Below are 17456 nucleotides of genomic sequence, written 5' to 3' on the forward strand. Positions count from 1 at the left end.
TGTTTTTTACTTTTGGCTACACTGGAATTCATTCTTACTAGTTTATTCTTGTTTATGACAACATGATACTTTGTTTGGTGTTACGGCAGAAGAAGTGTTAAAGAAAATGGAGGACAAAGCTAAATCTATGCAAACTGTCAAAGATTTTTTACAAGTACAGCCACCTAGGTTTAGTAGAAACTGGCCAACAAAGAATTGGTCCTTTCCTGTGTCAGACAGACCTCAAAGGGGCAGACCCAGACGCCCTAGAGGCAGATCCCAGGCGCAAGGTTCATACAGGTCAAAGCAGTGGGGTGCTTCTACCTCCAAAGTTGGAGAAGACAAATCACAACCATACAGGAAACAGTCCCAATGACTTCCCCCTGCCTGCACCAAGCACTTGTCTCCTGGCAGCACCCTTAGGGGGAAAGTTAGCACTTTTTTTCTCAAAATTGGCACATCATATCCCAGGACAAGTGGGTTCTAAATATTGTGTCACAAGGCTACAAGTTCCATTTTCATACCCTGCCTAAGGCAAACGGCTGGCCAGATCTCCAAAAACTCAATGGGCAGAGGCACAAAAACAAATCTCATCCCTCATGGACATGGGGGCCATTCAACAAGTACCAGTGCAAGAGCAGAGACAAGGATTTTACTCAAGACTGTTCTTGGTACCCAGAAAGGACAAGGCCTGGAGGCCAATACTGGACCTATCTGTTCTGAACACATTCCTGGGCATACCAATATTCAAGATGTTGACTTTGCAGCAGCTTCTTCCCATGCTGGGCAAGAACACTTGGCTTGTGACTTTAGACCTAAAAGAGGCATACCTGCATGTCCCAATCAGACAGATATGTAGAAGATGCCTCAGATTCAAGGCTGGCTCAATGCATTACCAATTCTCTGCACTGCCCTTTGGCTTATCTACTGCACCCAGGGTCTTTACAAAGTGCCTGGCACCAGTAATTGCATTCTGCAGACAAAGAGGAATACAAATATATCCTTACTTGGATGACTGTCTAATTCAAGCAGAGAACAAGGACATTCTTCTACAACATCTGGCATTTGTGAAAAGACTTCTAACATGCCTAGGGTACACAGTCAACGAAAAGAAATCAAAACTAGTACCCTCTCAAGAGATAATATTCCTGGGTGCAAGCTTAAATACAACTGCCCAGATGGCTTATCTCATGCCAGACAAACAAAGGCAACTGACTACCTATTTCAAAATGTTGGCAACAAAGGCCCAGTTATCTGCAAGAAAAATTCTGCAGGCTTTGGGCTTCATGGCATCCTGCATCCTACTAATTCCATATGCAAGACTGCATATGAGGAAACTTCAATGGTACCTAAAAAGTGTTTGGACTCAACATTGCCACAGCCTGGAAACTATGATTACTCTTTCCCTGCCTGCAACAAGAGTTTCGATGGTGGGCAAAGGCTTGTCACCAAAACAAGGGACAGCCATTCACATTACCCCCAGCCAGGCAGACACTAACAACAGATGCATCAGATTATGCCTGGGGGGCCCACATGGCAGGAAGATGCATTCAGGGCACGTGGACCTCAAACCAAATGCATCTACATATCAATCAAAAAGAGATGCTAGCTGTTCAAAATGCCCTGACAGCCTTCAAGGACCTGCTTCATCCGGGACAACTACTGATAAAGACAGACAACACCACGGTCATGTGGTATGTAAACAAGCAGCGGACACACATTCTTACTTCCTTTTGCAGACTAGCCATGACTTTGTGGGACACAGCATTGACTTACCAAGTACATCTGCAGGCACAATTCCTGCCAGGAAGGAAAAATACTCTGGCAGACTAACTAAGCAGAAACTTCATGGATCCCCATGAGTGGCAGCAGGATCCACAAGTCTTCAGCATGATAACAAGGAAATGGGGATGCCCGGACATAGATCTATTTGCCTCCCCTCACAACTACCAACTAAAAAGATTCTGCACAAGGATTTATCACAGACAAGTATGGAAAGTGAACGCCCTATCTTTCAGCTGGAAAAACCTGTCAGTATATGCCTTTCCCTCACTGCCTCTCCTCCCCAAGGTACTCCTAAAGGTCAGACAGGAGAAGCCAAAGATGATACTGATTGCCCCAGACAGGCCCCGCCAGTACTGGTATCCAATACTAAGGAACTTGTCGCAATGCCCAGCTTGGGCCTTACCTAAAATACCTCATTTACTGTCCCAGCAAAACATTCAGATCCTGCACAGCCAACTCAGGACTTTAAACCTGGCAGCATGGTGGATAATGTAGTCATACACAACACACCTCTCAGTAAAGCTGTGATGGATGTCATTTTGGAAGCCAAAAGGCCTAGTACTATAAAATCTTATGCTGGAAAATGGAAGAGATTCTATGCTTGGAACCAGGCACAAGGAACTGATACAGCTGTGCCAAATATTCCTCAGAGTTTGCAATATTAGACAAAGGCCTATCTTTTTCATCTATTAAAATTCATGCCTCTGCCATTTTGGCTCATTACAATACAGAGCCACCAATCATTTCTCATCCCTTATTAAAGCAGTACCTCAGAGGAGCCAAAACGTTAAGGCCTCCAAGGAGGTCACCAATGCCTGCATGGGACCTCAACTATGTCTTGGAAAAACTCACCCTGCCTCCTTTTGAGCCAGCCGCTACTGCTAACATAAAGTTTTTATCTTGGAAAACAGCTCTGCTCCTAGCAATAACTTCTGCAAGACGAGTTTCAGAGCTACAGGCACTCTTGGCTGTGGCACCTTTTATCATTTTTTATCCAGACATGTTCTCTCTGAGGACAAACCCAACATTTATGCCTAAGGTGGTGTCCAGTGTGGCTCTTAACCAAATTATTCATCTGCCAACCTTTTATCCAAATCCACAGAACAAGGGGGAGAGAATTCTGCATTCTTTGGACGTACACAGACAGCTTAGATTCTACTTGGACAGAACCAAAGTTTTCGGAAATACAGAGCAATTACTAGTGGCATATGCTGCAGGATCACAAGGAAAGGCTATCTCAAAGCAGACCATTTCAAAGTGGATAGGCCACTGCATTTGTTTCTGCTACTTACACCATGGCAAGCCTGTGCCCAAGGGCATTAGGCCACATTCAACCAGAGCTGCAGCCACTTCAGCAGCCTTTTTCAGGGGAGTACCAACCAAGGACATTTTAGAGGCTGCTACTTGGAGTTCTGTGCACACCTTTACAAAGCACTATCATCTGCCACTCTACTCTAAATCCAGGGCAGGCTTTGCCACTGCAGTTCTGCAGGGCCTAGCCCCTAACGCTGTTTAGCTCCAGCCTCCCAACCATAGCTTTGGGACTCTACCCAAATGTAATGACTGCAACAGTGAAACACGAAGAACATAGTACAGTTGTGTACACTTACTGTAAATGTAGATGTTCGAGTGTATTCACTGTTGCAGTCCAGGTTACCCACCCACCATCCCCCTTTTTTCTGATGGAATCTATGTGGTGTATTTGCTTGTAGAGGAAGGTAAAGTTTATATTGGTGCATGTTTTTATATATATATATATATATATATCTATAAATATATATATATATATATATATATATAAATTTTGGCTACCCTTTTAGGGGGCACCTAACATCTGGGGCAAGAAAAACTAAAGAAAATGGCGTCGGCCGCATCTCTTATACCCCTGACGACCTGACGTCAGGGAAGGGGTGACAGCAGCCGACGCTGGACCCAGGACTTTGGAATTCAGGCTGACTGAGGGCAACCTGCCAGCAGGATTACCCAAATGTAATGACTGTAACAGTGAATACACTCGAACATCTACATTTATGGTAAGTGTACGCAGCTCTACTTTTCCTATCACTGATACCTCCCTTTTGCATGCTTTTAGTGCAATCTTCTTACAATAGTTGGTAAGCTTTTTCCCCTTTTCTCACTTTCCACTCTTTTAGTGTAATTACAATTACTATTGCTGGTATTTTTGTCTTTTTGCTTTTTTTGTCTGTTAGTAAAATAAAAAAATATATTTTCTACTATTTTCTTCTGTTAATAAAAATGTCTGAAAATGGTTCATCTGGCTTTAGAAAGTGCCAGAAATGTTGGCAAGGGAGCCCGCAGGATTTTTTGCACAGGGGTGCAAATCCAGACCCCTATCCACGCAGCCCCACCCCCTCTGCCCACACAGCCCCACCCCCCTCCACGCACGCAGCCCCACCCCCCACCCACGCAGCCATTCCAGTGTCCCATTACTTGGCTATTTCTCCCATTTGTCATATACACTGTTCAAATCTCTCAGTGTGCATACTGTTTTATGCTTTACTTCTACAATGATTACAGATATTTGGATTTCATTTACAACTTTTATTTCAAATTTTATAGCACAAACACTGATAGACATTTACTAAACTTAAACAAAGCAATAGTCTTACAATGAAAACAGACTTAGCATTAAAACTTTACCTTTGAAACCCACATTCACTGAAACAGCATTGAGACCCACATTCAAAGAAAATGCATCTGACCAGTGGCAGGGTAAGTTTACCTTTGGGCTGTTTTCAAATCATAGGCTCCTTGCACACATTTTTAGAACCATGCAAAAGTTATTTGATTCACCTTCCTGACTGTATTAATTATACTATATAGTAATTTAATTATATCCCTTGTATAATACAGCACACTTGTTAGACATAAGTTAGAGCTCATTTTAAATTTATTGTTTAAACATTTTTCCAGTAGGCAATGAAACAAAAATGCATTAACCAATAATGACAAAACTGCCCTATTCAGAACATTTCCATGATAACAGTCTACTTCCACACACAATTGCATTTTAAATTTATTGTTTGAACATTTTTCCAGTAGGCAATGAAGCAAAATACATGCACCAATAATGACAAAACTGCCCTGTTCAGAACATTTCCATGATAACAGTCTACTTCTACACACAGTATATAAATACAGAATCACAGTAGAGTGTAAGCCATAGGCGTGTTGCACAGCTTTTTGACCTTATTTTCAATTGGGGGGGGACCAGGGACACATTTTAAACATTGTTTGTATAATTTTGGAAAGTTGCATAAAATGTATTACGACCATGTATTTCACTACCAAGTCTTGAACCCAGAACTTTGTGCACTACAGTCAAAGCAACATACCACTAAGCTAAACCAGCAGTTTCTTGAAAGACAAGAAGACAAACTTAAATGGCTATCATATCATTTAGTGAATTCAGTTCTCACTTCTCACCATAGCTCTCAACCTCTTAGCACAAAAATACAGAACAAAGCCAATAATGGGGGAATACAGCCCCAAAATAGGGACACATTTCAAATACTGATTTTATAATCTTAGAAAATTGCTAGAATAAAAGGTTTTGTTTTACCACTCCTGAAAACCAGAGGAACAGAACATAAATGTGAGGCATAAATTCACAAGTGATGGTGGCTAGGGACTTTAGGCTCTTTTTACCTGTACCCAAGGTACAGAGTTTGAGCCTGAGTACTTCTAGCCACCAGATGTTACACAAACACACACACAGTTTAATTCTGCCAGCTTACTCACTCTAAAAAGCATCCAGACTCCATCTGCAGTCCTCACAGCTAACCCATCAGATAAGCAGAAACTGTCCATTTCTCCTCGCAGCTAACCCATCAGATATGCAGAAACTGTCCATTTCAATTCCCACTGTCAAACCTGAACATACGTGCACCGCATGATGATGTCAGCATGCAAATCCGGCACCCATGGCACAGACGCAAAAGCATCACTGGACTTGGAGGCATTCTTAAAGAAGAACCATAGGTGCCGGAAGCTGTCGAACACTTGGGGGGGGGGGGGGGGCGGAGGGGCACTTAGTGATCTAAAAAGGGCAATTTTTTATAACTATTTACTACAACATATGTTCACCTGGAGGACATTTTAAGCTTAGCCAATTCCCTTTTGGTGCTTGAAATAACATTTTCTGATTGGTCTTACCTATCCCATGGCTGATAATTATATATTAGCCCTAGTGAGAATAACTGTTCATACCATAGATAATTTGAGGGGGACCCATGTAAGGGATGCAGCATTTAGGAATTGCCTCTATCCATTAGTGGCATGAGAAGCAATCCTGGAGTACATTTTCTATTACCCATCCTTGGATCCAAGTTGCATTTGAATATGGACAGATGAGCTTTGTTTTATTTTTATGGATAGTCTATTCTGGAACAGTGGTAGCCTCTGTGATATATATCCAGCTCTCCACAACATTCAGTTTAGATACCTGGACTTAGTATTTCTGATGTAATTTGTCTTGCTGATGTTCAGTGGGTCTATCTGTGTTCGGTCGGAGGATGTGTCGTATGCCAGACATGTCACCTCTAAGCACTCTGTAGGATACTGAGTATAGTAATAAATCTTTGAGGTGGTCCATGCAAGACCTGTTGTTTAGGACTTGTATCCTTTTAGTAAGGTATCTCAGAAGGTATTCCAATTGTTTCATGGGGATGGACAGATACATGCCGAAGTGGGAATTATACAAAATGATTGACCTAATGAGGGCTTTGTAAAGATGGACATCATCATCTCTAGATCTAGTCACAATTTGTTTATAAGCTGTGCAATATAGAAAGGCTTTCTTATAACTCTGGGCACATGTTGGTCAAAAGTTAGGTCACTGTACACACAAGTTCCCAAATGCCAAACAATTGGGTCAGTTCTCAGAGGGGATTGTCATGATTTTGACACCAGTTATTATTTGGGACAAAACTTCCAGTATGATGGTTAAGTCATTTGGGGATTCAATAACTGCTCCTAGCTTGCAGTCATCTCAAACTTAGCCGGTCAAAGCCCTTTGGTATTTCCTTCTACTTTTGAAATGTATATGCCAAACAGAAAAAGTCTCAGCATTGAACCCTGGGGGACTCCATTGGTGACTCGTCACTTCCCCTATTTTGATCTGCTGCATCTTGTGAGCAAGTTGGCAATCCAGCTAGTGATGCAAGTGTTTTCTACTACATTATTCATCTTTTGTACTACACCTGCGTAGGGGATTGTGTCAAAAGGCTTCGCCAGGTCAAGGTAATGTGGTGTGTTTTCTCCTACATTATTCATCTTTTGTACTACACCTGCTTAGGGGATTGTGTCAAAAGGCTTGGCCAGGTCAAGGTAATGTGGTGTGAACTGTTTTACCATCATCCATTGCTTTGGTAACAAAATTTGGCCATGATTTTGAGCCTCACACACTTTCCTCTGGGCTGTTTTCAGACACATTTTTAGGGCCATGCATACACGTATGCATTCTTTTATTCACCTTCTTGATTTTACTAAATTATATTCATTGTATAATACAGCACCAGTTGTTAGAATGGGTTTTAAATTTCTAGTTTTGAACAGTCTTCTAGTAAGCAATGAAACAAAATGTATGAACCAATAATGACAAAACTACCCATTTCAGAAAATTTGAACCATAAAAGGCCATTTAAACTTCTGTCATTACAATCCACCAATATCAGTAAATACACAAAATCTCTGCAGAAATAAGTCATCTAAATAATTCCACATTAAAGGTATTTCTAACCAATGAACAGGCTGCTGATAGGAAACAAATTTATATTTCATTGTTTCATCTATAAATAAAGTGGTTGTTGCCCTTGAAGAATAAATTGCCTATGTTACATTAAAAAATGATAAGCTAGTAATATTGCAATAGGGACTGGATCGCAAACTGATAACCGGTTCATAGTTACTAAGTAACTCCTCCAAAGGAGGGCACTCACAGGACTGCAGCATCCACTCCCTTTAAAGTACAACAGAGTACAGTATCAGCAATCCATCTGCATACTCTGAGAGTAGAACCCATAGCCTTCTGCATCAAAAGTACGGTTACTACCTGTTATGCTACTAACAATGCAAACAGGTTAAGCAACACTAAATGTCTCTACCCCTGAAGCTCTCCACTCCTTGAAAAAAATTTTATTTAACATTTATTTACCAGGAAAGTCTGACGTGAAACAAAGCCAATTTTCAGCAGAAGCCCAGGGAGAAATGCTCCGGATGCATGTCTTTGTAACATGGGAGGAAACCAGAGCACCCAGAGGAAACCCACATGAACACAGGGAGGACATACAGACTCTGTACAGAAGGCACCCCAGCCAAGAATTAAACCAGAGAACCTCTTGCTGTGAGGCAACACTACTGCTGCAGCATCCACTTGGCACAACTAAATCACTCAATTTCACAGCAGAAGAAATCTGGAAAAGGCCAAAATTTATTGGGGGGGGGGTGGGCAAAGGCCCCAAACCAGGGACACATTTTATATATTGCTTGTATAATCTTAGAAAGTTGCTGAAATAGTGTTTTTTGTTACCATGTGTTTCCAAAAAAGGAAGACTGAAACTTAAAGGGCTATAATTATTTAGTGAATTCACTGATTTGCCACAAAACCACAAATTTTAAAAGGAACAGAGCAAAGTATACACACACACACACACACGCACATGCACGCACACGCACGTACCTCATGCTGAGTTCTGGGTGTGATGTTTAAATTAATGGCATATCTTGAATAGTGATATGTCCAGAATGACATGTAAAAAGGCATTAATGTACAGCTAATAAACAATTGCTTCTAATAAAGTGTTTATAAAAAATGGAAACTAAAGAATTACACAAATGATGACCAATAGCACTAGTGATTAGTGTCCACAAACTTTTAGTGAGAATATTACAGGAAAAAAGGGCAGAAGTATTAAAAGAAAAGACAGAAAAAGAATAGACTACCAGTAAGAATAAAAATACATTTGCTGGTTGACTGGCTACTCTAAAAACTGCCCCCATATTTTGCATGTATCCTTCTCCTAGTAGTCTGGATGTAGCTGCAAAATACACACTTGACATGGACCAATCTTCTTATCCAGTAAATAAATTAAAAATCAGTTAAATAATTGTATAGGAGAACAGTCATGGGAGGCACAGCAGTGCATCAGTAGACCCTAACAAATAGATATGTATACACTATGCATCTTTATTATAACCGTGAAAAACTGACTGTATATAAACACTTTGTAATAACATCAACAGTCCTGTATACATTACTCAAATCAGCCATCTGTTTTATTATCTTTGTACTGCTCTGTTTTGAGCCTGAGTCATGACTGATGAGGTCAGTGGAATAGCCCACCTACCTAGTCAACAATGAAATATAAAAGATAAATGCTAGAAATTCATCTGATGACATTACACACTAGAAGAATGCAGACCTGCATTAAACATTCCTCAAACATTTATTTCAGTGTATGATAATGCAATAATCTGAATCTAAATCTATGAAAAATGCAGATCCCTTACAGATATATCCTACTCACTACTTATATGTTCTAATAACCCACGTTGGGAACAACGAACCCTCACACCATATCTGCGGGCACATAGGGCAACATCTGACAGGCTTCCCCGACAAATCTGGAATTTGTAAAGTGGAAACTGGATGTGATCACTCAGCATAGGCAATGGAATGGCATAATACGTACCTCGCGCTGAGTTCTGCTCAGGTTTGGGAGCAGCTTCAGTACAAAAATAAAAAACGGCAGCTTCAGTAGATAAAGCAAAAATGGCAGCTTCAGTAGATAAAGTTAAAACAGCAGCTTCAATAAATGAGCAAGCCACTTACATAGCACCAGCTTAGTAAAGTAAACGGAGCACCAGTCCAGCAAAGCAGCTTCAGTAAACGGAGCCATAAGCTTACCTGTGAGTGTTGAGTCTTGCGCACTTTTGTGTTTAAATTCAATGCATGCATGCATCCTCTGTGTTGTTTTGCAGCTGTAAAAGTGGTGGGGTGCTCCCTCCCCCTTGCCCTATAGTTCCGTTGCCTATGAGAAGAACGCCCTAAACAAAACACTTTTTTTTTTTTAATTAGAAGATTAAAAAAGATTGATTAATCTACTAGCCAGCCAATTCCAGGGGGGTGCAAGTGCACCCCCTTGCACCTGCCTGTGGGTGCCCTTGAATTTTGGTATAAGTTGCCTGTCTCCAATGTGCTCGCTTTTTGCATTTACGGTTTGGACCCAGACCATTTACAGGTGGATTACTGCATCTGCAAGGCCTTCAACCCGCAAGCAATTACAGACATAAAAAATAAATTACTTCTGAAAAGACTGCTAACTTCTTCCTTTTCAGAAACTATTTCTGGGGCTCAACCCCCAAACCTAAATTTAAGGAGCCTTCAGCTAAGCTTTCAGGGCCTTTCAGATCCTTGACTCCCTTGTCGTATCTTACCATGGAACCACCACAGAAAAAACACAAACTCAGATCAGAAGACTGCTCCAGCACAGCTGGTGTTGGAGTTGAAAATGGCTTCCTCAGATCTAGCTGTTCTGACCTGAAACCTTTGCCTAGGACCATGTATTCCGCCTCCATTGACCTAGTACCCTTTAGAGTAGTTTCCCTGTATCTTGAGTCCCGTCAGTACTCTAAGTCCCCATCGGTACCTTCTTCCAGATGTCTGACGAAAGCTGATGTAGACAGAATGATGAGGAAATTTCTGTAGGTGCAGATACAGATGGAAGTTCTCCCAGTTCCTATCCCTTCAGGTCAGGAAGTCCTTGTTTATACTACTTCACTAATCTTGGCTCCTTCTCTGATCCAACCTATTGTTTCAAAGTCCTTGGATCTGAGTCTGCTGGAACCATCTGGATTGGATCCAAAGATTTTAGTATACTCAGCTCTGAATCTGTCTCTGAGTGGACCGGCTGTAGCGGTTTTGGAGCTGGACGACTCTCGGATGCAAAGCATTCTTGTCGGATCTGAGGCATTAGAGTCAACTCCGAAGTTGTCAGAGCAGTCTCTTCCCCCCGAAGCCTTGGCATTGGACAGCTCTACTCTGGCCTCCAGCTCAGGTGGATTGCCTTCAGGGCAAGGGGAACCAACTGGGGGGGGGGGAGCGTGGCTTTCCTCCATCAGCTTCCTTCTTTCTGGAGTGTTCTGCTTTTGTGGTGGTGGAGAGAGTGTTTTCTGTTTCTGCAGTATGGATGGTCCCTACCCCCTTGGATCTCCTCTCTGGATCCAGTGTGTCTCTGTGCCTTGAGCCTCAGTGTTCTACACCACAGGGACAACCAGCCCAAAGTGTCCTGGTTACCCATCAGGGTATACTTGATCTCTTCTGATACTTCTCTGGAGCATCCCACTGAAGAAGTACCTAGGAAGAGGAAGTGCAAGAGGAGGCACTTGGAACCCTCTCAGGAGTCTATCACCAAAGATACTGATTTTGATGAAGGGGAAGGGTCTACAAGATCACCACCCGAAGAGGTCTCATTCAGAGACATCCTTGAGTTTCTGAAGCAGAGGGGTGTTTAGTCTACTGATAACCCTTCCCCAGAGGAATCAGTATTCCTGGAGGCCTTTGAGTCTGGCCTGTCTACCTCCTGGGCAATTCCACCTGCCAACAAGCTCATTGACTTGATTTTGAGGCGGGTGTGGAAGGAGCCAGACACAGTTGAGCCAGTCCCCAAAAGACAGGATCATATTCTGGCACCACTTGTAGGAAGGGAGTTTTGGAGCAAGAGAGTGCCTGTAAATGTTGTGGTCATGGAGGCGGCCTCCAAGAAGTAACTTGGGGATCAGAGTTCCTCTGTCCATCCCCCTAACACAGAGTCTAGGGCTTTGGACATATTTGGGAAGTGTGTTTATTTCTTCAGTGACCTTTGCCCTCAGATCGCTGAACTACTTGGCACACTTTACAGAAGGACTTTGATAAAGGAACTGTCAAAATCCCTTTCTGGGACCACTACTGCTGAGAATCATGCTTGTGTGACCTCACAGTTGGTGACCTTGCAATCCATTTCTTATTCATCCATGAGATTTATCTCTCATGCAGCTGAAGGTACCTCAAGGACAGCAGGTTCAGGCCTTTCCATTAGGTGGTATGCTTGGATGTACTTGTGTGACTTTGTGAGGCCCTTCATGTCCTCTTTCGTTAATGGTCCTTTTGACAGAACCTCCTTATTTGGACATGCTCTCTAGGTGCAAGCAGGAAGGAAAGACCCTCTCTGTAGTGGGAGTATGTTTTTCAACCCCTCAAAGGACCTTCTTCAGGAATCAATGAGGAGGACAAAAAATGTGGCTCAAGAAGGCCCAGGGATCTTTTCAAAATCCATGTGGAGATAGTTCCCCCAAAGACAGAGGGGGGAACTCAAATGGAAGATGTCACCCATGTGTCAGAGGAGGCCTGCAGAACCAAAGTTCTAGTGATTCCTTCTCTGACAGACCCTACCAGCGCTCCTGATAGGAGGTCCAATTGTCCCCCTCTGGAGGCAATTGGGGGTCATTTATCATTGAACCAGAGAGCCTGGCTAGACATCACACAAGATATGTGGGTGCAGAGGATTATTTCCAGAGGTTGTATGATTCTCTTTTCCCTTCCATCTCCATCTGTATGCAAATTTCCCTGTGTTCTACCCAGTCAGAGGAAAGCAGCAGCACTAGAAATACAAAAGCTGCTATAAAAAGAGTCATCCAAGAGGTTCCACTAGACTAAATAGAATCCAGAACTTACTCAAGATTCGTTTTAGTGCCAAAGAAAACAGGGGACTGGAGACCAGTTTTTGGATCTCAACAGCTTGAACAAATCAGTTTGACACACAAAGTTTCAGATGGTCACAATTCAGTCTATTGTGCCCTTTTTGTGCAAAGGTGATTGGATGTGCTCAGCAGACCTTCAGGATACGTACTGTCACATAAAAATGAACAGACAAATCCAGAAGGTATTTATGCTTCTGGCTGGGAACCAGTCATTACCAGTTCAAAGCACTGCCCCTTGGCCTCACCACAGCCCTCAGGGTTTCCAAGTGTTTCCGTACTTGGACAACTGAATCATTATTGCTCCAGCCAGGCATCTTAGTAATAAAAGCTTGAGATCAGGTACTCCAGACTTGCTTCCATCTGGGGATAACCATAAATTACAAGTAATTTCAGTTAGAACTATCTCAGATATTGGAATTTATAAGATCAGATTTCAGCATGGTATCAATGACAGCTTCTCTTCCTCTATCATGAGTACAGACTATCAGATTCCAGGTCAGAAGAATAATTCACAGTACCACAATCTCAGCCCAATTAATTGTACAAGCCTTGGGATCAGTGTCAATGGCTATTGTCCTAGTTCCTCTAGCAAAATTTCAAATGAGAATTCTTCAATGGATGTTAGCAACACAATGGTCTATTCTTTACCAACACATGACAGCCCACATAAGAATCACTTAGGTATGTTAACAAATACCTTTGGTGGTGGATTAGATCAGACCAGTTTCTGCAAGGCCATCCTTTCATTGTCCCTCAACCTAAGGCCATAGTGACAACAGACGCATCCCGTATTGGGTGGGGGGACTTCCTGGGGAAAACAGCCCAAGGCACTTGGTCCCCCAAAGAGGCCAGCATGCATGTCTGTGTCCTGGAAATGAGATCAGTGCTGTTAGCATTGCAGGTATTCCAAGACTTTCTCGCTTTCAGGACAGTTGTGATTCAGACAGACGGTATGTCAGTAGTTTAGTACATCAACAAACAAGGAAGAACCAGGTCTTACCCCTTGTGTAGAGAAGCCCTCAGAGTATGGCAATGGGTGATCTCATCCACCTGGTTTCTGATAGCAATGCACATTCCAGAAAGTCCAACGTGATAGCTGACAAATTGAGTAAGTCCATTCTACTACCTCACAAGTGGTTCTCTCAACATGAAGGTGGTAGAAATTATTTTCATCAATGGGGCCAGCCTTGCTGCGATCTCTTTGCATCTTCCCTAAACAACTAGTGCAGCAGCTTCTTTGCCATAATCCCCCCACTGTACTACATGATTGTCCCCTGGTCTCCACTATGCATGTCCTCTAACTCCCTTGTTCCCATCAGAAACACATTGACCTCTTTTCAGCCCCTGTACAAAGTGTCCTTGAATTGTTGGCAACATTTTCAATAAAGGCACCAGCTCCTCAACCATTAGAGTTCAATTAGCAGCCATCTCTAATTTTCACTTTGGATTTGAGAAGTCTGCCCTGGCTTCATATCAACTTTATAAGGCCTTCATGAGTGGTACCCTTCTTTGAGACCTCCTTATAAAGATCCAACTCCACCATAGGACTTAAATTTCATATTGCAGGCCTTGATTCATTCCCCATTTGAACCAGCAGCAAAACGTAATCTAAAGTTTCTGGCTTGAAAGAATATCTTTTTGGTAGCTGTCACCTCTGCTAGAAGGATTTCGGAACTTTAAGCATTGTCTTCTAAACCTTCCGACTTTATTTTTCACAAGGATAGAGTAACATTACAAACCAATCCTTCTTTCCTTCCTCAGGTAGTGTCAGAATCTAACATCACCCAGTCCATTAATCTGACAGTTTTCTTACCTAAATTTGCAAACAAAGTTGAATATTTGCTGCACTTAGTGGATGTTCACAGACAATTACATTTTTACTTACATAGAACAAAAGAAATTAGAAAGATGGATCAATTATTTGTCTTCTTTGCATATTATAAATTAGGTAAATTAGTTGTAAAGGTAATTTATCCAGATGGCTGATGGATTTTGTATGTCATTTGTCTACAACAAGTTGGGTCTGTCCTTCCAAAACCTTTAAGAGCCCATTCAGCTAGGTCCATGGCAATCTCTTCAGTGTTTCTATCTAGGATTTCCATGGATGACGTGTGTGGCTGCAACTTGTGCCAATCCTTACACCTTTATTACTCATTACAAACTGGATCTGGTCTCGAAGGGAAGAGCAACCTTTGACTCAACTGTACTCAGGAATATCCTTCCTTAGAATCCACCCAGAATTTTAGGTAGCTGGGACTCTGTCCCAGCTGTTGAGGAATGAATGAAAATTGACAACATCAGATAAACAAGTTATGTACTCACCATAATGTTCCATCTGTGTTGTCCACTGTCATTCTTCCTCATCTCCCCTCCCACCAACCCCGAACCTTTTCAACAATTGATTTCTGGAAGAACGAGAACTTATAAGGACACCATAGTTCCTTCCGTTGAGCTCCAGATAATGGCTTCTTCTACCAGGGATATTATGATAATATTTCTTCCATTATGTTAACCAGCAGAGAAGATCTGAGGTATGTTAGGAGTTGGTGCATTATGGGTAAGGGAGGAGCTTGAGATCTTTTTTTAGTGGCCATGAGCTAAAATGGCAGAGTGAGATCCAAGGGTCAGATCTGAACCCAACTGTTGAGGAAGAATGAAAATAGACAACACAGATTGAAAGTTAGGATGAGTACACAACTTCTTTTTGTCCAGCTTTGTTTAAAAAGACAGAGATTGACTTATTTTAATTTTTATCCAGGAAAAGTTTTATTCTGTCAGAAAATTCTAGTCACTGACAAATGTAACAGTTTTTGGGCTTTACGTTGAAGGATGTGTCTTTAAATATTCTCTATTTTCTCCCCTAGAGATATACAACTTTGAATTCAGAAAACATCTTGAATGTGGGCATCAGAAGTAATGTTTTTTTAAGAAAATATGGAAACATAAACTGTAGGTATGACTCCTTCACGTTTCTGTTGTATAAGGTTTTATATAGATATTACAATATTTCATATTTGAAGTATAGTATTCCATTAACTTTTATACTTATTTCCCTAGGGATGGTCATTGCAGATTTTTGAATTGTGTTACTTAGCATTGTTATGATTTGAAATCACAGCTTTATCTAATCAATTACATTACTTTGTACTCAGACATTTTTGTGTTGGCTTGCATAAGCATGATGCATTGGTTCAGTAAATTGAGCAGGATTTACACAAATTATTCAAAACATGAACATGATTTGACACAGAATTACAGAGAGCAGTCAGATATTTGAAGTTTCAGGCACAAATAAGGTTCACAGCATGGAAAGTACATTGCTTTCCATTAGTGCAGTCAAAATGTATCATCTTTACCTGTGTTAATGCATGTCAGGAAACCCAGTGTGCTGACCGGGGTGTCGATGCTTCACAATTACATTTCAGTTCATTGCTGCCATCTTATTTCTACTACTGCTTTTGATTGCATGACTCCATCGATCATCACAGAAAAAGTACTAAAACTAAAAAATATAAGTAACAATTAACAAAGAAAATTAGCAAAAAGTGTATAGTATTATCAGCAATCATCACTCATTTGGTAGAGGCTTAGTTTCAGTTCTTTGCATCCACCTTGTTCCTTCATCTCTAAACAACAGATTATTTCCACATACCTATATTTTTTTATTATCTTTCAGATTAAAAAAATAGATGAACATCCCTTGTATACTTACTGCAAAATGCCCTTCTGATTGCAACCTTTCTTATAAAAAAATATACTGTTTGTTCAGCATGTATAGGCAGCATTATTTGAGTGATGATGGATATTTTAGGGCACTTTCTTAATCACAAACCTTGAAAGCTGCCCATCAGTTCACATGGGTGATGACACAGCTCAGAAGTATTTTTGTATAAAGTAAGCACTTTGAATTTCCAGCATGGGCGTAACCCCCCAAAAAAAAAAAATAAAATATGTATACTAGCTCCACTGTTGTATAGGACTGGGAGCAAATAGAGTACAGTGCTCTTGAGTAGTCAATTGTTTTCACTCTAATACAAGTAAGTGATTTTTGAGATGCTCTAGATTTAGGAGACACAGGAAGAACTATCAGAACAGTCTGCGCATACACACACACACACACACACACACACACACACACACACACACACACACACACACTTTCTTCAGGTATGCTGCTGCTTTGACAATCTAAGTTTGTTGTACACCTAACAACCTGTGGGCAGTGGAGAGAATTGTTTATACTCCTGCTTTCACTTACACAGTGCACCACAATGGCACTTCAGTTATTCAGCTTGCTACATTAGTGTAGCAATACCTAGAACAGTTTATATTATAGTAGCTTAAATGTCCCTGTGAATTCTTTGCCTTTAGGTGTTCATTTGTTAGGCTGTGTTGGTTGTATCCAGTGCCCTTCACTGTAATACAGTTTCATTTTCATTCCTACTACTTTAGAGGCTTGATTTCTTGACAGATTTCTAACACGTCTATTTCCCTGTAAGATACAGACAGAACTGTAGGCACGTTCAGTTTTTCTGAGAAACAATGATTAGCTAGGACAATGTGCTTGCACAATATCCGAATGGGTGCTGCAATCGGCAGGAATTCTAGTATGGGTAGGAACCCCAGTAGGCTATGTAGTCTTCACTGTTGGGACACTGTATCATTTCCATTCTTTTGAAAGTGTATTTAATTTCACTCCCAACATTGGAAGATATCCTATACAGTGATTTTTGCAGATTATTTTTCTTTGTGTATGAGACAGACTAATTATTTTCCTCTTTTTCTGGTATATGACTGTCTACAGTCCAGTACATAATTTTTACTACAGCCTGTATTCTGTATTCTGGATTATCATTGAAAGATGTGAAGTAAGCTTTTATTCATGTTTGTTACTAGGTACAGTCATATAGCTCTTCACCAGGAACAAAGGCTTA

The 17456-nt window shown here is 41.2% G+C and overlaps 1 protein-coding gene across 1 annotated transcript in view; it reads left to right on the forward strand.

Annotated features, from left to right (window-relative positions):
* FXN (frataxin) overlaps positions 1–17456 on the forward strand; it is a 519216-nt gene that overhangs the window by 217205 nt on the left and 284555 nt on the right. The window contains exon 2 of the mRNA XM_044064347.1: positions 15387–15475. Within this exon, the coding sequence (XP_043920282.1) occupies positions 15387–15475 (89 nt within the window). The remainder of the gene's footprint in view (positions 1–15386; positions 15476–17456) is intronic.

This window comes from Protopterus annectens, chromosome 2.part2, assembly GCF_019279795.1.
Source record: "Protopterus annectens isolate FY-2018-M chromosome 2.part2, PAN1.0, whole genome shotgun sequence".
Taxonomy (NCBI): domain Eukaryota; kingdom Metazoa; phylum Chordata; order Ceratodontiformes; family Protopteridae; genus Protopterus; species Protopterus annectens.